Source organism: Salvia splendens, chromosome 22 (genome assembly GCF_004379255.2).
Source record: "Salvia splendens isolate huo1 chromosome 22, SspV2, whole genome shotgun sequence".
In the NCBI taxonomy this organism is placed as follows: Eukaryota; Viridiplantae; Streptophyta; class Magnoliopsida; order Lamiales; family Lamiaceae; genus Salvia; species Salvia splendens.
The window spans coordinates 21,811,069-21,831,203 of record NC_056053.1 but is presented as its reverse complement, the minus strand read 5'-3'; the positions used below and the strand labels follow the sequence as shown (position 1 = coordinate 21,831,203).

Genomic DNA, 20,135 nt, shown 5'->3' with positions numbered 1-20,135 from the left:
AAGAGACGAAGTTGAAAGTTTCCTCCATCATTGTATTTAGATCGATGACGAATACTTTGAAGCTTCGAAAACCCTGCAAAATTATCGAATTCTTGGACCAAGATTGAACCCGAGAAGGTTGGGATTCATTTTCTTTTTTATTGTAGTTGGCAGAAGATGAGATGGAAGTGCAATTTGTTGGTATATATAGATTTGAAAATTTGATAAAAAAAATCTACCACACCCCTACTTATTTTTATGGCCCGAGCCTCACAATGCACGGTTTGGACGCATTCGATGCCACCCCCCATCCCCAACGGTACCAGAGTATTTGCAAATATCTTAGCAGAATATATAGTAGCTGAAAACAAACTACAATCTAATAAAATTAGTTTCTAGTGATGTTATCTGAATCGATAAATCAACATAGTACACAGGGGTTTTAGAAAATTGCAGTTATAGTCTAGAAATCAATTCTAGGGAATAACAAAGATGATAGTTTGTTTCAAGTTGGTTGTGGAGTGCTCCAATTTTGTGGGACTGGGCCATTGTCGTAAATGACCTCTCTATGGCACGACCAAACGAGTCGTATTGCTTCTGGAGTTCCGATTCCAGCTCCTCTAGGATCTCCAGCGGGGCCGAACCTATAGCAATATAAGAATAAGTATAACTAACTATTCAGGAATAAAATCTGAACAACAAAATGTGTTATACCAATGATTTTGTGGAGCTCCCGTTGTTCTTGCTCTCAATCCGACATATGTAGTTCCATTCACCGAATTTCCAATGATATTCTACAAAAAATAATATAAGAAATAAATATTTATATAATACTCCAATATGATACACGAAAAAATAAGATATTTTAATCTTACTTGTATGAACAAAGGATCATTCGAAACAACCGCGGCTGTTAAATGCGCGTGCATCCTTTCAAGTGCTTTTAGTATCAATGGAACCTCGTTTTGTTTGTACTCCGTGACAACCTGTAATAGTGATACATATAAATAAGAGTTGAAGCACTAAATGCACATCACCATTTAAAGCTTTTTCCTGGTTATCATACCTGGAATGGACCGAAGATTTCTTTTGTTACGAGATCATAGTTCACGTCTTTTAATATTTCTTCAAGTGGAACAAAGACAGCAGTAGGTTTAATGGCACCGTATACTGCTGGGATAGAATGGTTTTGTAAAGGCTCGCCACCAAAAAGAAGCTTTGATCCCTTTATCTTGAGTAGTTTGTTCAAGTGATCGAGCATCGCTTCAGTTGTTACCTACAAGCAGAAACACATACACGTTACCGATACAGAAAACAACACATACTTGTAAGAAAGTGAACTTTGAAGCTATATTGTTATAGTATTGAAATTCGAGCAAGATCTACTAATTCTTTTCACTCTTAATCGTATAACTAAATATAGCCGGCAGTATATAGTGAAACAAGGGATGAATGGGGAAGACGAGTACTTACAGTAAGAACAGGGCCAATTGTAAGATCCTCCAACTTCCTTCTAGCAGCAAGACCGCTCAGTTTCTCCAAGACCGAACTTTTACCCCAATTCTGTTGAAGACATGAATAGTTGAAAGATGATTTCAAGGGAAAAAATAAGTGATATTGAAGTTTAAGTGTCAATGAATTTTTATTTTTTTTTAAAAAGTGCACATTTCAGCAAAAGTTATCAGCATAAGACTCGTTGTAGCTTACTTCATGCATGAATAGAATCGACTGTGCTGAGCACTTCTGCCCACTACATGCGTATGCGTCTTGATCGCACACCCAAGCAACATAGTTCTCCTAAAGAATAAAGAAAAGAAATTCAAAATGATTAAAAACACTAAAAGTTGCATGGTTAAGTGCAAAGTTTGGAAGCATAGAAATGTAGTTTTGAACCTCTTGTACGTCAGGCCCAAGAATCTTCCAGTCGAAACCAGCATCTTCAAGTCTAATACGCCCACCAAGATCAAGAGCTAATTTCTCTGCTACTCTCGAGCTACCAGTGAAGAGAGTCATACGCGGTTTTCCCTAATGATAAGAAATGTTAAAGAAAAACTCTGTTGCTAATGTAAAGTCTATTGAAAAAGCATATGACATAACAATGGAAACAATTATTTCTCTCGCAAAAGCTTTGACATTCTCAATAACCAACAATGGAGTATAAATGTTCATTGATCGAATGCATAAGAGAACTTCTTGTAGTTGTCTCCCTAGCATATACCTCCATGAGAACTCTGTTCATAGTAACTCCATCCGAGTTTATGAAGTCAACGTCCTCCGCAGGCAACCCACAATCATGGAGCAAACGTAGCATTTGCTCCATAACAATAGCGACCTACATACATAAAAAATCATCAAATCATCAAAAGTTGAATATATTCAATCGCTCTAAAATTGATATATATGCAAACCGAGTAACATAATTTTCTTTTTCAAAATATATATGACCCCTTACCTTGCTATCAACTTTAAGAAGTGGCTTATTCCCCATATAAAGTGCTCCCATCAACTGAAGAAGCGGAATCTCCAATGGGAAATTGAAAGGAGTGATAATTGCAACCTACAAAAATCATTTAGCATAACGTTCAGTTAATGAAAATAACATATTTATTGTGATTTAACAAGGAAAAAAATAGGACTCACCGGGCCATATGGCCACCTAAAACCGTGACTCTGCTGACCTAGATGATTCCCAGGTACTCCAAACGACCTAGCCAGGAACCGAACCTGCCAGTTTCAAATGAATCGCACAGTTCATAATATGAAGCAATAATTTTGGGATCTCTGGTAAGGTCGAATGCAAAACTGAACGGGATAACTGCAGTACCTGATCACCACAAAAGTTCTCCAAAAACTTCTGTGTAACGAAAACTTCCATAAAAGCTTGCTGGTAGCTCTTTGGAGACACCCTTTGTATCAGCTTGGCGAAGAAGTCAGAAACCTAGAAACAAAATGCAAATGTTCTTTCGAATTTAATTAGAAGTCATCAGTTTTCTGGTATAACTCCCTAGTTTTCTTTGAGTTAGGAGTTAACCTCAGGTAAGGCCAGCTTCTGAGCTGCTTTTGTCGTTACGTCTCCGAGCATGAGGTACCTGAGGCATAAGTTTTTTATTTTCAATTTTGGTAAATGAAACCGAGTTGCATGGGAAACAAAACTGTCATCTACTAAAAGGCAAAGATAGGAAGAATATGAATAAAACACAGGAAAAAAAGACCAAATTCAAAGGGACAAAGAGATAAATCAGCAATAACCTTTCTGGTGCTTTGAATGGGTTGTGTAAACCATGTTTTGGGCACTGCGCCAAGCTGTCCACAAAAGGCTGCAAAAAATCATCAATGGTAAGAACATCTTCAGGGGAGATACTTCGACAACGTAAGATTAGTAGGATCCGAAGCCAACTTCACCACACTAATGCCTCACTTGTTGAATGCAAGATACAAAAGTTACAAGACAAAGGAGGTAGTAAGGCTACCTTTATTTCATTCTGATTCACTTCAGCAACTTTAATGAAAGATTCGCCATTCAGAGGATCCGGGATGGTATTCCAAGTAGAAGAACTTGTCCATTTTCCTTGCACTGGTTATTCAGTAAAGTGATAACTAAACTATATTTTTTCAGATAATAGTAACATTACATTTCAGTACATAAAATGCATTTCATTTCTGATAACAGCAACACTACATATTTCATCAACACAACCACATCTTTATTTCTGATTACAGTAACACTAAAGGTGAATAAGAGAATTATCAGTGAAGAAAGAACTAGACTACATTCAAACTGAATTTTCAACTAAATCACTTCCCAAATTATGTACCTAAATTGAGCACTTCAGCTGGCTGAGAGGCTGATACTTCCTCGGCTTTCACAGTCGCAAATGGTAGTGAATGAACACATCTGCAACCAGACAATTCTTAATAGCACTCATCAAATGGCAAATTTCATTTTCGAATTCAGTCATCACATGCCAACAGAAAAATTGGCATTTTTCTTCATAACATGTGACAACATAAAGCTAAAAATAAAATAAATAAATCTGATACTCTTCTTTCCCATACACACAAAATAACACCACAATTCACAACCAAATCAATCAAGATTCAATTTTTATCAACCTTCCAATTTCAAGAACTAACAAAATCCTTCAAAAAACACAACTTCTCGAATAAAACGCCACAGCCAATATACAAATCCACCAGTTTTTTGAGTTACCTCGAGAGATTGGAGTTGCTAAACCAGTAGATTGAAGCAGCTTTGTTCCTCAGATTCCTCGAGACAAATGAGCCGTACATGATTCGTTCAGTCTATTTTTTACTCAGCGTAATGTGGTGGCTGCGTATCTTTGGTTGTGACGAGGAAATCAGTATTTGAGGTTCACACGCATTAAATATTGAAGTTTGTTGATCAATCATTCAATTCAATTCTGTTGATTTTACCAGCTCTGCGAAATTAAAGATGAATCCTTTGAATATGTAAGTTGGGCTCGGCCCAATTGAATACAAACAAAAAATCCAACATTTTTGTTTGTTACAGATATAAGCCCAACTCTGAAAATCAGTACAAGTAATTAAATTTCATGTTATTAAGTCAAAGTTTATGATCAATTGTCTTATTTACAATTTATTCAGTAATTTTTCACACTATTTTAACGTATTTTCATAATTTTTACATCAATTTGTATAATCCAATATTTTATGTGTTTTTCCATAAGTTCATATCCAAATGATCTCATGCGTGTATTATATTTCAAATAAAAAACTAAGGTTGATTTAGAATAGAATAAACTACCAACTTTACTAAATTGCAACTCTAAATTATTAGTAAAAATTTCAGGATCAAATTTTTTTATAACATAAATACAAAATTGTACAAGTATTCATATTAAGCATCTCCGTTTACTATATAGTAGTGGTATATTTATATTGATTATTATGAGAGGTACACATGAATAACAGCAAATTGTTTTCAATTAAATTTTTAAATAATACTCCTTATACTATTTTCTTGGAGACATGATGAATCGTGATAGGTTGTCTTTTAATGCTCAACTATGAAAGTTTGGCTGTGACACATCATTTGACATTTGAGTTTTTTCTCTTTTCGTTAATTATCAATCTTTATCAAAATAATCATGTTGGCTTCAATTATTATCGCCACTTAATTTTTTGGTATGTATATTTTCTATTTTTGTAGAATAATAACAAAGTAACTAAAGTAATTTTACCCTATGTGCACATCATTTGCGACCATTATTTTTGGTATTCATTGTTGTGTAGTTTTCTTTAATTTTCAAATTTGTCTTCTACCTTGTTGAAAATGGTGAATTCGTTTGGATTGAGAAACCTCCCTCCATTGAAGGAGGATGAAGTAACTGCCAAAATTGGAGAAAACTTTCGATAGACAGAGTGGAGAAGAAAAAGAGAAATTTTGATTATGGACTACATTTTGAAAGAAGTTAATTGCAAAATACAAAGAAGGCCTTATATATATAGACACAAATACAAACAAATGAAATGCTAAACACTAACTAATAAAGGAAAACAATATCAACTAATTACATTTTTATTTTTAATTTCAACATACCTCGAAAGCTAGGACCAGACTAACATTATGAACACATGTGGATACAAAATGTGCAATACATATTCACTATACAAAGTTTGGTATGCTCTTAAATACTTGCGAGACCTCATGAGCAATACTTGTCATTTAGTCAACATTCTCATTTCTCAAAAATCAATGATTTATTTGTCGATAATACACAAACTTTCACTAGTATTTTTTTTATTTTCTCCCAAATTTATTAAAATCAAAATGATGTTATTTTGATTGTTAAATACTAAGTTTTAATTTGTTAGCTTAATTTTCGGTCAAACAAAAAATCAGAAAATTTGAAAATTCTGAAAATTGATGTACTGCACTAATAGACACCAAGAAGGGAAGCAAGGGGCTTGTATTTATAGTTATTAAATAAAAATTTCAAATTTATAAAAACCTCTATTAATAATCTGAAAAATATAATTTTTCATAAAATTAAAAATATTAGTCCTACTATTATTTTCTGCATCCATCCATCCATCCATCCATCCCTACTTATAGTTAAATAACCTTAACTCAAATTATACATAAAATTTTCATCTAATTCAAATGAAACCGTTGACCTTGTTGAATATAATACAAGTGCACTAGTGGGATTAAATTGCCAAGAATCTAGCTCGAGTCTTACGTTAATGACTCTCCATATATCTTATAAGGACTGAATCACATAGTATAAATGGTTTGGTGATTATATCAATAAAAATACACATAGTATAGAGTGTCAATGGATGATGCACCTGTAACCTTCATCTTCAACTTGTACTATAATAAATTGACAAGAAAGTTGAAATTTGTAGCTCAATCTATCATTCACATGGTACAATTAATTAATTCTAACATGTTGCCCAAATTTATGTATGAACATCCACTCCATCTTACCTTCATTTTTTTCTCACCTCTTCATCTTCCCCATTCGCCGCCACACTGAAAATTACTTATGTCTATAAAATAACGACTACTTTGTTATTTTTTTTCTTCACAAAGTTAAATAAACAGATCTTTAAATCACGAAGGAAAGAAGCATTTGTTTCTAGTTACCTATCTAAAATTTAGAAAATAAAGTCAGTGATGTACAACGACTCTAGTATTCAACTTAACTATGATAAATGATCAATTCACGAAATCGACTTTGTAATTAAATAATCACTAAATATTTTACTATATACTACAATTTTGTTTTGTTTTCACCCGGGATGCTTGCTATGAGGGGGTAACTTTTTAAAGTATATATCTATTTTTACGGTACAGTAATTAATTATTAGATTATATTATCAAGATTTGAAACATGATATTTAAATTTATGATTACGTGAACATTTCTAAAATTAATTTACAGTCATTCAATTTTGTTCTCTTAATAATGTTAAGGCTTCAAAATGCATGTGGTCATAATTTCGGGAAAGTGAAGGGAGAGAAGACAATTGAAGAATTAATGCGAAAAACTATTTAATTAGTGTTTTCAACTCCAATGCTTTTATTGTTGACTGTGATAAAGTTCATTGGTACATACAGTTTAAATGAATTTTAGTAACTCTCCAAAAGTCAATTCAATCATTTTTTTTATAGTAACATGGATAAACTAGAACTTACTTGTTCTAATAATACACACGCAAGCACGCACAAGACAACTAATTTTCATTTTTTTTATTAAAAAAAAGAAATTTAGCTAGTCTTCATCTGTATTTAAATCAGAAAGCTTAGATAAAGTAGGGAGTAGATCCTCTGCTGTGGCTAAAATACAGCAGAGGGTGTTGTGGAATAATACGACGCAGTTTTAGTCAATATATGAGCTGTTATGTTTTTCTTCTTTCTACTATTTGTGATTTTGCTTCTTTTGTTATTTTTTCTTTTATTTATTTTTTGCCTTTATTCTTTCACTCATTATAACTCACCGATTTAGTCATTTAGTTCAAACGTGAGCTGGTTTATTTTAGATCCTTCTGTTGTTAAATTTCATACAACTATTAGTATGGATTTTAGTGTTTCAATCTTTTAATTTTTTTATTTATTCTTTCATGTTTTTGCTTTCTTTCTTTCACATAATTTAACTTGCGATTTTGTTATCAATAAGGGTGCTACTACTTTTTATTTTCAGCTTAAAAATGTGGTGATAAAATATAACTCATTATTATTGTATAAGCTCAGAAATTATTTATTATACTGGCGTAGAGTTGGAGTTAAAATCACAATATTCAAAATTATTGTAATGTTTATGAATTGAAGAGTAACATATAATTTTCGCTTAATGTTGGACTAATCTCGCAAGTTTGTTAAAAATAATTTTATCCTGATATCCGATTTAACTAATCTTAGAGTTCATATAATCTTTCTGTCCACCAATAAACTTCCCATTTTGCCATTTTCTTCTGTCTATTAGTAAATTTTCAATTTGCTTATTACTACTTTAGGTAATGGATCTCACATTCCACCAATTTCATCTCACTCACATTTTATTACTATAAAACTAGCAATAATATATAAAAGTATGATCCATCTTCCCCTAATCTTTTCAACCAACTTTTTACTACATTTATTAAAACTCGTGTCGGGTCAAAACTCCCCTTGTATTGATGGACGAAGGGAGTATTATATGCTAGTAGTCCTAAATAAGATTATCACTAGATTGTACAATGTGATCATTAGTGTAAAATTTTAAGTGATAATTTATAATCCTTCCGTCCCCAAAGAGTACGAAATTTGGGTTCGACACGAGTTTTAATGCATTATTGGTAACGTAAGAGAGAGATAGATAGAGAAAGTTTTTTAAGTATTGTTAGTGTAGAATGGATCCTATCTCATTAGAGAGAAGAGAGTTTCCAAAATTGGAATGTTCATATTCTTTGGGTACAAACGAAAAAAGAAATAGTGCATACTCTTCAGGGACGGAGGGAGTATCATTTACAATATAATCTTGAATAATGTGACAATTTTATGTTATTTAAAATATAATTCTATTGATAATTAAATAATTTATGAATGTAATTAAGTGATAGAATTATTTATAGTATTTTGCACGATTAGGTAATTTATGAGCTTATACGGTAAATAATTCATGAGCTTATCAGTTATAATGAGTCATCTATATTCTTCAATTTGGAAAATAAATAGTACCTCTCATTGATAAGACAATCGGCAAGTTATATGAGTGAGAGAATAAAGGCAAAATATAAATAAAAGAACAAATAATAAGAGAAGAAAAATCTCAAATAGTAGAGGATCCACTCCCGATATAGTACCGTAACAGTAATCAAAGCATTTTATTTAAAAAGTCAATGATCGAGGCTAATATTATTAACAACATAGGCTACGTAATTAGGCCAAAAGCTGGACTGGTTAAATGGGACCATAACTAAGTCCAAAGCTATGAGCGTAAGCATCCACAACCGTGCTCTTGCCAGCGGCACGGTTGTGGGCCCGGGCGGTACTATTCATGCCTGCTCTCTGGCAAGAGCACAACACCCACAACTGTGCTCTTCCGCAAGGACGATCACAATTAATATAAAATTCAATTACACAAAAACATTTTCATAATACTAAAATTCATTAAAAAAACCACAATAAAAATAACAAATTACAAATAAAATAAAAAGACATAATTAAAATCCTAAAAATTAAAAATTACATAATTAAAATACTAAAAATTAAAAATTACATAATTAAACTCCTAAAAATTAAAAATTACATAATTATTGGCTAATATAACCCGAGGAAGACTACGCATCCGGCGGCACCAACCCCAATTGTTTTTGGAAACCCAATATCATGGACTCGTGCGTTTGAAGTTGCGTGGGGGTCATAGTTGACCTATCGGCCATATTGAGTTGGGCCAAAATGGCCCACAACGAGTTGTTCGGGGGTGGAGGTGGAACATAGGGTGCGGGTTCGGGAGCAGGGGCAGATGGAGTCGCGGCGCGACGTCGTTCGGCCGCCGCCTTCTTCCTACCTTGCGGTCGGCGTCGGGAACCGCTTGGTTGGGCATCGGGGCTACCCAAGTTAGCTTCGGCGAGTTGGCTAGCCACTTCTTCGCCGGCGTCGGATAGGGATGCCGACCGTGAGCGTTTGGAGGAGCCGCTAGAGGAGGATGTTATGCCTCCCTTATACTTCGGGTGCGTCCGCGTCTCCTGCCAAACGTTAAGATATTTGAACGACTTACCGTTCATGGATTGGTAGGTGCTCAGCGAGGCGGTGATGATGTCGACCTCGCTTCGGCCGCTCCCGGCATTCCGGGACTCCTGGATGAAATAGCCGTTGAACTTGCCAATTTCTTCGTTGGCTCGGCCGATGCAGTTGCGCACCATACTCTCGTTGCGCTCGATCGTTCCCGGCGGCCGGTGTGCATTGTACCGGCTAGAGACGCGCCACCAAAAGTGATCGCCGGATTGGTTCGTTCCAACCACCGCATCTTCGGAGATTTCCAAGTACGCCTTGAACAATCTTTCCATCTCCGCCGGTGAGTACGGTGTGCGGACACCGGCGCGAGATGGAGGATTCGGCATTTGGGAAGGGGCGCGAGGCCTAGGCTCCGGTGTCCACCCGTAGCGCCCATCGGAGGCACCTTGATCGTCGATTGGGTATGGCCGGTAGCCACTCGGAACGCCCGAATCTTGGGTGAGAGGAGGGGCCGAATATTCCGTTTCCGGACTATGAAACGGTTGCGAACCGAACCATTCGGGGTTCCAACCGTGAGAGCCGCTTGGGTTGTCGTCGTTACCGGACATAGTGGTGTTGTAGGGTGTGAGAGGAAGATGAAAATGGATATGAGAGATTGATGATGAGAATTGTGTAGTGAAAGTGTGAATTTTTTGGAGTGAAATTGGGGGTATTTATAGATGAAAGTGTGTATTTTTGGGGTAAAAAAATAAAAAAAAATTAAAAAGTGGGGAAAAACGGTTATAAACGGATATAATTTTTTGGGGAAGTGAAATTTTTTTTTTTTTTATCGATTTTTTTAATAAAAATCCGATTTTTAAAAAATAAAAATAAAAAAATGTTTGAAACCAACGGCTATGCCGTTGGCGAATGGGAGACCGCCACGTGTGCGTCCGCTGGCACGGACGTGCTCGATACATCGAGCAGCGCCGTGCCAGCGGCGCGGTTGCAGCGGTGGCGGTCCTTCGCCTTGCCGCTGGCACGGACGGCGGTGGCGCCAACCGCCACCGCTGCGGATGCTCTAAGCTTTGAAACGTTGAATATTTTAATAATACAATTTCCTAAAGTAAACTATGTACCGTACGTCGAGGAAGTTACCAATTATCTAAATCGGTGGTGGATATTTATCAATTTTGGAGAGACCGGAATCAATAGAAATAAACATACGAGAAAGGAATATATTTTTATTTTTTACTTTAATAAATTGCAATTTTATAAAATAGGCTTTGAAAATCTCGAAACGATGTCGTTCTACTTCTTCTAAAAATAATACTTCCTCCGTCCGCGAATAGGAGTTCCATTTTTCCATTCTAATCCGTCCGCGAATAGGAGTCCCGGTTCACTTTTACCATAAATGGTAATATGGTCTCACATTCTACTAACGCATTCCACTCACATTTCATTTAAAACTAATACTTTATATGCAAGTGGAACTCCTATTCCGCTAACTCTTTCCACCAACTTTTTTTTAACATTTCTTAAAATTCGTACCGCTAAAAAATGAGACTCCTAATGACGTACGGAGGGAGTACTACTAAGATTTGGGTGACTAGGCTTTTGTATCGATAGTGAGCAATTATATATGTGTATTGATCGTGAGCAATTATGTGTATTGATTATAATATAAGTACTATATATATTTTATAGAAAACAATATGGATGCTGGAGTATACTACTCCAAAATGAGATTAATTTTACTCAAAAACATAAACGCAAGATTGATTTGTCGTTTTCTAATAGAAATTAGATTTAACAACTAGTTCTATACGATGATTTTCTAAGTTACTATCACAAATAAAATAAATTTTTGTCTGAGTTTCGATTTGTTTTTTCATCCATCCGTGATTAGGAATTTCAGTGCACTTTTATTTTACTATAATTAGCACTAACAAATCTAAAATTTTACTTACTTTTCACTACATTTTATTATAAAATTAATACTACTATTATATAAAAATAGTCTCATAATAATGAAATAAGAGATAAGTATGTGGTAAAAAGTATAATATATGGTTCGATAGTTCTTCCTCTTAGTTTTTGTTTCTTTCTATTTACCGAAAAAAATAAATGTGGATTTGATTTTCCAATAATATAAATATTTAATTGTTCTAATTTTGAAGTAAAGAAATCACCCAGTTATTCAAGTCATTTTAATATTACAGGAGACCAATTATTAGCTTTCAACGTTTTCGATCCCTATATATGTGGGGTGTGGGGTTATTTATGAGCCAAACTTTGACTTGATAAAAGACAAAATCACCACCGATCATTTTTTTTTCTCCCTCGTCAAAATCAACCATGAGGTGGGACAGCTTTGACCGATTGCCCATCTGGATTCATGACTTTTGCAACGAACAAATTGCCGAAAATATCATAAAGTTTGGTCAACTTCCGATTGATTAATGCAAATTTTAAAAACAGTTCAAAAAATCATGAAGTTTTGATCATTTGCAATAACCCCGCTGCAATTTTTGTAGTGAAAATTATATCTATATGACAACTGAGAAATCATAAGTGGACGATTTCGTCGATTAATGAATATGGGTGTATACTCATAAAAAAACATACTAGTTGGGTTAAATACTTAAACTAGGTTTTTCACCAAATTTTATGGATTTTTCGAGCAATTTTCTCCTATCGCAATTCACTTTGTTGAATATATACTTGAAAGGTTTACACTATTATATAATTATAATGAAATTTGATGAAATTGTCTATGTTTGAATACCATGTCAAAGTTTTTTGAAATCGCCCCATCAAGTGTATACATCAATCATATACGTATATAATGATATTAGCATCCTAAAACGACTCAATTAATAAGGGGTCCATGTAATAAAATAATTGGTTATGCGCCAAACCAAGCCAATATTCTTTATAATTTAGTCTAGAAAATTTTATAATAATGAAAATTATATAAAACTATAAAATACAACAATTTATTAAGTAAAAAATGAAAATTAAAATGCTAAAACTACATTAATCAAATGATGATCTACATTATTAAGTTATTTATATTAGATCTCAATATTTCTTTATTATGCTATATACGTGGGAAGAAATTTCTCACCCATATACGTTAATATGTGTGTATAGGCACGACTTATTACACGGCTAACTAGAAGCCCTCTTTCTCTCTCTCTGTACACACATGTTGCCTCAAAGACTTAAACGTTGAAGTTGAATTCTTCCAGTTCTGTTTTCTGATGGGGTACGGACTAAACAAGCCCAACAGCAATGACGGCCCATCAGCCCGAAGCCCAAGGAAGAGTATGAGTTCGGCATGACCAAAGAGTTCGGATGAGTTCGGCATTACCAAAGAGTTCGGCCTCAGCCTACAGCTCGGTAAAAGCCAACCAATCAAGCTCTGCTCTCAGGTCGGCATCAAGCTCTACTCTCAGATCGGCAACCAAAGCAGTTCGGTCTCAGTATTCGACCGAACAAGGAGTTAGTGGACCCATGCAGGATTTCCACAACTTCCAACACACCCACTACCACGTGGCGTCAACTCAGGCCACGATCTTAGGCCATGACCTACACGACATCCACGACCTAGAGTGATGATGTAAGCCACGATCTTAGTTCAATGTATAAATAGAACTTAGATCTGGTAGAAAAGGGTTAGAATCTCTCTAGAGAAATAATCATATAGCAAGTCTGTGTTGTAAGCTGTAATTCGCAGATCAAGCAATACAAACCTGCCCCCATTTCTCCCCGTGGACGTAGATTTACCTCAGTAAATCGAACCACGTAAAATTCTCTGTGTCGTAATTTATTTTTACGAGCATTTATCATCATCAAAAATTCGCGGAATCATCACTGGCGCCGTCCGTGGGAAACAGAGAACCAAATTTGTGATAAAGCGAATTTTTGACCATTTTTTCAACCCAAAAAATGCATACCAGGTCGCAGAGTACCCGTATTCCTGCCCGTGAGAACCAGGAGGAAGCCAATCCATCCCATAGGTCGGGAAAACAGCCTAGGGATAAATCCACCACCAGTTCTCATGGTGGAGGAACAAGCCGCTCCAAAAGCCGTCACACCGAGTCTTCCCAGCAGCCCGATTTGAACGAGGCTGTCAAGCTGTTTTTGGCGGAAAAGCAGGAGGAATTCTTAACCTTCCTGCAGAGAAGCCAAAAGCAGCCGGAGGCGAAAACGGCGGATTCTCTCTCTCCCTCCATACGAGACAGTCACTACCGCAGTAGTATCATGTCTTCCAGAAGAAAGAATCCTCGGTACCGGAATCACAGGAGAACTCCATCTCCTCCATACCGAAGAAATGTCGGGTTCGCCATGTACGGAGCATTGAGGACTCCGTTCTCGGACGATATTACCCGAACTTCCCTACCACAGAACTACCGAACTCCGTCGATGACCTATGACGGACTCGTGGATCCTCATGATTTCTTGGGACGCTATCAATATAACATGGCGAACCAGGGTCTCAACGAGGTCCACATGTGCAAGCTGTTTCCCGAGCTGCTAATCGGGAACGCAAGAAGGTGGTTCGATAGCCTCCCTCAAGGCAGCATTAGATCCTACCGAGATCTAATGGATGCTTTCCACAGGAGGTTCTTTCAGAAAGCGGAAGCCAGAAGCACTTCGGCTCAGCTGCTTTCTATACGTCAAGGTCGCGACGAAAAGATCAGCGATTTTATGACGAGATTCCACAAGGAATGCCTACAAGTAGATAATCTCAATGATCTACTTGTCATTTCGGCATTCCAAAATGGAATCCTGCCCGGAGCTCTCTACAGAAAGCTCGTGGAGTGCGGTCCGCAAACAGCTCAAGAGATGTGGGACATTGCGGACAAGTTTTCTCGTGCCGATGAGGCAGACCGTCGAAAACGGTCTTTAGACAGCTCATCTAGAGAAGACAAAAAGAAGCCCGGTCATAGCGATCAGAGGCATCCTCGCCGAACACCTTCTCCACTAAAGGAGAGATAGCGGTCATCCGAGGTGATCGAAAAAGAGCAAGTGTGTTCGCAGATTGCGCTTAAAAGTGCCGAGCAATCAGTTCGGCACCATCAAGCATAGCAATCACAGCAGCCGGAATCAGAGGCCGGCGAAATGACCGAAGTCACACCGGAGCCGAACTCGATGGTGTACGGCACTGAAGCCGTGATTCCGGTTGAGATCGGCATATCCAGTCCCCGAACTCAATTTCTCCTCAGAAATGAATGGTGACGGACTAAGAGCCGAACTACATCTGGCCGAAGAAAGAAGAGAATTGGCCTGCATAAAAGCAGCCAAGTACAAGGAGCAAGTAGCCCGGTATTATAACCAAAGGGTGAAAAAGCTGCAATTTCAAGTGGGAGATCTCATCTTGAGAAACAACGAAGTAAGCCGAGCAGAAAAGCTGGGCGAACTCGAACCCACATGGGAAGTTCCATATCGGGTGTCAGAAGTCCTCGGCAAAGGGTCTTACAAATTGACTCACGTGTCAAGAGCACAAGTACCCCGAACATGGTACGTTTCCAACCTCAAAAAGTTCCATTTGTAAGAGACAGTCCGGTCAATGTGCTTTCTTTGGTTTGCTTGGTTTTTGTTCGTCTCTATGTGCTTTTTATTTGTCTATATGCGTCTTGTCTGTCTATGTGCGTGTCGTCTCTTACAAATGTTACTGAGGTATCTTGTTCTTCGAAGGCTGATCCCCTTCTTAGAACATATACAAGCTAAACGATTGTGAGTCAAAGCTTCTACAGAAGATACAAGACCACAATTCAGCTTAAACAAGCGGTTCGTCCGAAACGAGCTGCAACAAGCCCACGATTGTGCGTCAAAGCTTCTAAAGAGGATACAAGACCACAATTCAGCTTAAACAAGCAGTTCGTCTGAAACGAGCTGCAACAAGCCCACGATTGTGTGTCAAAGCTTCTAAAGAGGATACAAGACCACAATTCTGCTTAAGAATCAAGCACTTCGTCTGAAACGAACTGCAACAAAAGTCCGATTCTCGCGATAAAACTTGCCTGAATTAGGACAAGGGAAAGTCCAATCCACGCGATAAAACTCGCCGAATTAGGACGACCAAGTTCGGTCAAAGCAGTTTACCTCATAAGACCGAGGACGACCATGTCTAGTCAAAGAGGTTTACTGCATAAGACCACTTCGGTTAACTGGGAAAGTCCGATCCACGCGATAAAACTCGCCGAATTAGGACAAGGGAAAGTTCGATCCCGGCGACGAAAATCGCCAAATTAGAACACAAAGACGAGTCCGGTCAAAGATGTTTATTTCATCAGACCAAAGACGAGTCCGGTCAAAGATGTTTATTTCATCAGACCAAAGACGAGTCCGGTCAAAGATGTTTATTTCATCAGACCAAAGACGAGTCCGGTCAAAGATGTTTATTTCATCAGACCAAAGACGAGTCCGGTCAAAGATGTTTATTTCATCAGACCAAAGACGAGTCCGGTCAAAGATGTTTATTTCATCAGACCAAAGACGAGTCCGGTCAAAGATGTTTATTTCATCAGACCAAAGACGAGTCCGGTCAAAGATGTTTATTTCATCAGACCAAAGACGAGTCCGGTCAAAGATGTTTATTTCATCAGACCAAAGACGAGTCCGGTCAAAGATGTTTATTTCATCAGACCAAAGACGAGTCCGGTCAAAGATGTTTATTTCATCAGACCAAAGACGAGTCCGGTCAAAGATGTTTATTTCATCAGACCAAAGACAAGTCCGGTCAAAGAAGTTTACTTCATAAGACCGAGGACAAGTACGATGAAATTTTTTCGCTAAGCTGTAAATACACAGTGTTAGAAGCGAAAACAAAAACAAAATTTCATTTTCAAATCTTGTTCGGCACACAACTCCGCTACCCTACAAGATGGCGTTACGCTATTACAAAGGACTATTCTACTGTCCAGGGTTGCTAAAGTTGAGCCATCTATTCACAAAATCCTCGTGAAGCTGAGTTCGGGCGTTCCAGGCAGCTGCAGAATAAGCAGGTCGACGAGATGCTCTAATCGACCTGCCACCTCTTCTCTGAGCCCGGGAAGCCCTAGCACCTCGGCGGCGAAGAGTCTCTTCACGAAGCATTTGTCGATCTTGCTCACTCATAATCACAGCTCCTCTACGAACTTCAGCCTGTTCTCGTCTTGACGTTTCCGGCTGTTCCAGAGTTCGTTGCTGACTTGGAGTACGGTTTTGAGCAAGTGAATCAAAGGTTTGATCTGGAGTGCGAGCATCTGTTGGCACGATATGCCGAAGGAATCTTTCTATGGAGGGGCGCCGAGAAAGAACAATGTTGTACCGAGAAGCCCAGCGCCGCAATGATGTCACGACTTGTTGGCAAGCCGAGCTCTCCAGCGCATTGTTCCTCCGGAGTACATTATATTCCTCCCACAGTTCGTCAACTCGACTCTGAACATCTGATATGGTCATTCCCCCGCGCACACGGATGTAATCCTCGTACGCAGTCCTCTCAGCAATGGTCGTGTTCAGCTCGGCCTCCAGATCATTCTTATCGGACTCTAAGTCCTTATTATCGGCATCCAGCTTCACTAAACGAGCCAGAAGCTCGTCATTCTTCGTCTGATCGGCTATAGCTCTTTTCTCAGCTTCGTCTAAAGCCGAAGAGTACAGCCGCTTCCAGTGAAGTACCTCCAGCTCCTTGAGAGTTAAGAATACAAAGCAGCTACGTCAGTTCGGCATTTCAGCTTACCGAGCAGGTAGTAAACCACAACAGGAGTAAGAGAGTACGAAAGGCTATACGAAGACACAAGAGCAGAAAGAAGAATTTTTTCATTCATAAGAAAAAAATTTTTTTATACAAGGAGGGCTTCAAGGCCATTTTACATAAAGGAAGAAACTAAACTAAGAGAAGGGAGACGAAATCATACTTCGCTAGCTTCGTCTCCACCTTCTCGGTGAGGTTCAGCTTCCTTCTCATCTGCTTCAGCTTCAGCCTCTGCCTCCTTGCTCTCCTCAGCCTGCTCGGCGCCACCGTAGCCGATCTGCTGCGTCTCCTGATCGGCTTCCTTCTCCGGATGCCCGGCTCGCTCGACTTCGGCCTCCCGCTCCAGCGGCTCGGCCTCACCCTCTCCGTTGTAAGTCGAAGCGGGTGAAACGGGTCCCACGGAGGCAAAGATAGCCTCCAGGTTCTCGTCCCGATCAGCTCGACAACTCCGGACTCGGTCTGCAGAAAGCAGGACCGAGGATGAAGCGAGCTCCTCAAGGAGCGGCAGATTCTGAAGCCGAGCTGCTATCTCTCGGCTGTACAGAGGCAGCACGACATCGGCCCCCTGCTCGCCCTTATCGGCAATTAGCCTTACCAGGCTACCGACAAAGGCCGAGAACTGGCTGCTCAAAAAGAGTTTCTCCGTGTAAACACGGAGAGCCTCCCCTTGGGCAACCACGGCAGCAGCATCGCTCCGCTTCGCCTGCTCTCGCTGGATGACGAGCTGGTTTTTGGCAAACTGAGCTTCATCCTGGGCCGAAATCCTAGCAGCTCTGGCCTTCTCAAATTTAGCCTCAGCCTGTTCGGCCCGATGACAAGCAGCCGCCAACTTCCTCTGCATCTCGGCATAGTCATTGGACGCTTTGGAGAGTTCGACGGCGACGAGCTTGGAGAGCATATCGTTCCTCTGAAAATGGATAAGGAAAAAAGTCAACAGAGGGCACCAAAAATACAGGACAGAAGCCAAGCCAAAGAATCAAGAAGACAATTCACCTCGGCGAAGTCCGTGGGCCATAAAAATGGCTCACAGATATGCTCCGAAGGAGGCGCCAAGACCACATCTCTCTCTGGCGCTCTCGGGGGCTTCTGGGTCCTCCCCTTCCTACTTGCCGAAGTCGACTCCGGCTTCTTTGGACCCGAAGAGGTCTTTTGCCTCTTCGGATTCTTCTCGGCATCAGGCGCCGAGCTGGTAGCCTTCTCTTTCTCCGGCTCCTTAAGCTCGGAGGACTTTCGGATAGCCTTATTCAGCATGAACACTGCCAAAAAGCAAGAAAACAAGGTTAGTTTTCTTCGTTAAAGCAGTAGAGCATAAAGATAAAGAGAAATCCTCACCCTCGGCCTCTTCGTCCGAAGACGAGATATTGAACACGAGGTCGCCCTTGACGAGCTCAGTTTCCGAATACTGTTTCCTAATCATAGGAATCTTATTGAGCTCGCCCTCGAGCTCGGCCAACGGTTCTAACCGAGGATGGGGAATCACGGACTTCGGCCTTCTCCAAGGAAAGCCCGGAGCCGAAGTCCTATTATAAAAAAAGAAACGGTTTTGCCATTTCGGCCACTTGGTTCGGCAGAAGGCCCTAAAAGGCTGTAAGGGGATCAAGTAGAACCAAGATCCCTTCCTTTTAAACTGGAAAAAATTAAGGATTGCCCTCAGAGACAGATCCTTATCTAGCCTACGCAGTTCGGCAGCAAAAGCCGATAAGTGCCTCCAAGAGTTCGGAGTCACCTGACCTAAAGGGAGTTGAAAAAAATCAAGAAGCTCTACAAAAGGTGGGGGAAGAGGAAAACGAAGCCCGCATTCTAAGCAGGCTTCGTAAACGGTGGCATAACCCTCCGGCGGGTCGTTAGCCCTATGATCATCGTCGGGAACCACCGCCTTCCCCCCAGGTAAAAAATATTTCTCGTGAAGGGATATCACAGTATCCTTACTCAAGATACTGTGAAAATACTCTACGGTCTTCTCCCCGGATTCTTTCCGGCTAGAAGACCCCTTATCCCCTTTCCTACCGCTACCCGACACCGAAGAAGAAGAAGAAGACATTTTTCTTACTTTTTGAAAGTGAAGAAAGTCTGAAGAAGCTCTTGAAAGCGGAAGAAAATTTCTCGAGAAAGAGAGAGTATAGAAGACGCAACAGCAAAGGTGTTCAAATGAGGAAGAAAGAGCATATTTATCAGATTCGGCGAAGATTTCAAAATCGTCGCACCGTTTCGAATCCCACCTTTTCAGGATTCAACGGCCGGATTTTACTGTCGCATTTAATGCAGTCACATGCAAGGCACGTCCCCTGACGTCAGCCTCCCCCGTACCTTTATCCAGAATGCCGAAGTGACTCGCTTCGCCGAAGTGATTCGCTTCGTCTTTCGGGGGGGGGTAGTGATGGGGTACGGACTAAACAAGCCCAACAGCAATGACGGCCCATCAGCCCGAAGCCCAAGGAAGAGTATGAGTTCGGCATGACCAAAGAGTTCGGATGAGTTCGGCATTACCAAAGAGTTCGGCCTCAGCCTACAGCTCGGTAAAAGCCAACCAATCAAGCTCTGCTCTCAGGTCGGCATCAAGCTCTACTCTCAGATCGGCAACCAAAGCAGTTCGGTCTCAGTATTCGACCGAACAAGGAGTTAGTGGACCCATGCAGGATTTCCACAACTTCCAACACACCCACTACCACGTGGCGTCAACTCAGGCCACGATCTTAGGCCATGACCTACACGACATCCACGACCT

General features: G+C 39.4%; 1 protein-coding gene across 1 annotated transcript; it reads right to left on the bottom strand.

The window, feature by feature from the left end:
• Positions 1-359: 359 nt before the first annotated feature.
• LOC121787251 (delta-1-pyrroline-5-carboxylate dehydrogenase 12A1, mitochondrial-like) lies at positions 360-4,375 on the bottom strand. The gene is made up of 16 exons (XM_042185931.1): positions 4,190-4,375; positions 3,795-3,874; positions 3,450-3,553; positions 3,229-3,296; positions 3,011-3,068; positions 2,804-2,917; positions 2,620-2,703; positions 2,432-2,536; positions 2,198-2,311; positions 1,873-2,004; positions 1,687-1,776; positions 1,453-1,542; positions 1,046-1,255; positions 855-965; positions 694-773; positions 360-623 (listed from the first exon to the last, which is right to left on the bottom strand). The coding sequence occupies exons 1-16, from the start codon at positions 4,267-4,269 to the stop codon at positions 485-487; spliced, it is 1,659 nt and encodes a 552-aa protein (XP_042041865.1). The 5' UTR covers positions 4,270-4,375; the 3' UTR covers positions 360-484.
• Positions 4,376-20,135: the final 15,760 nt, after the last annotated feature.

Excerpts from the sequence above, each read along its gene's own strand:
- LOC121787251 (XM_042185931.1), bottom strand. The coding sequence starts at position 4,269 with ATGTACGGCTCATTTGTCTCGAGGAATCTGAGGAACAAAGCTGCTTCA. Across the intron at positions 3,069-3,228 it reads CCATTCAAAGCACCAGAAAG|GTACCTCATGCTCGGAGACG; the intron begins GTTATTGCTGAT and ends CTTATGCCTCAG. Across the intron at positions 2,704-2,803 it reads AGAACTTTTGTGGTGATCAG|GTTCGGTTCCTGGCTAGGTC; the intron begins GTACTGCAGTTA and ends TGAAACTGGCAG.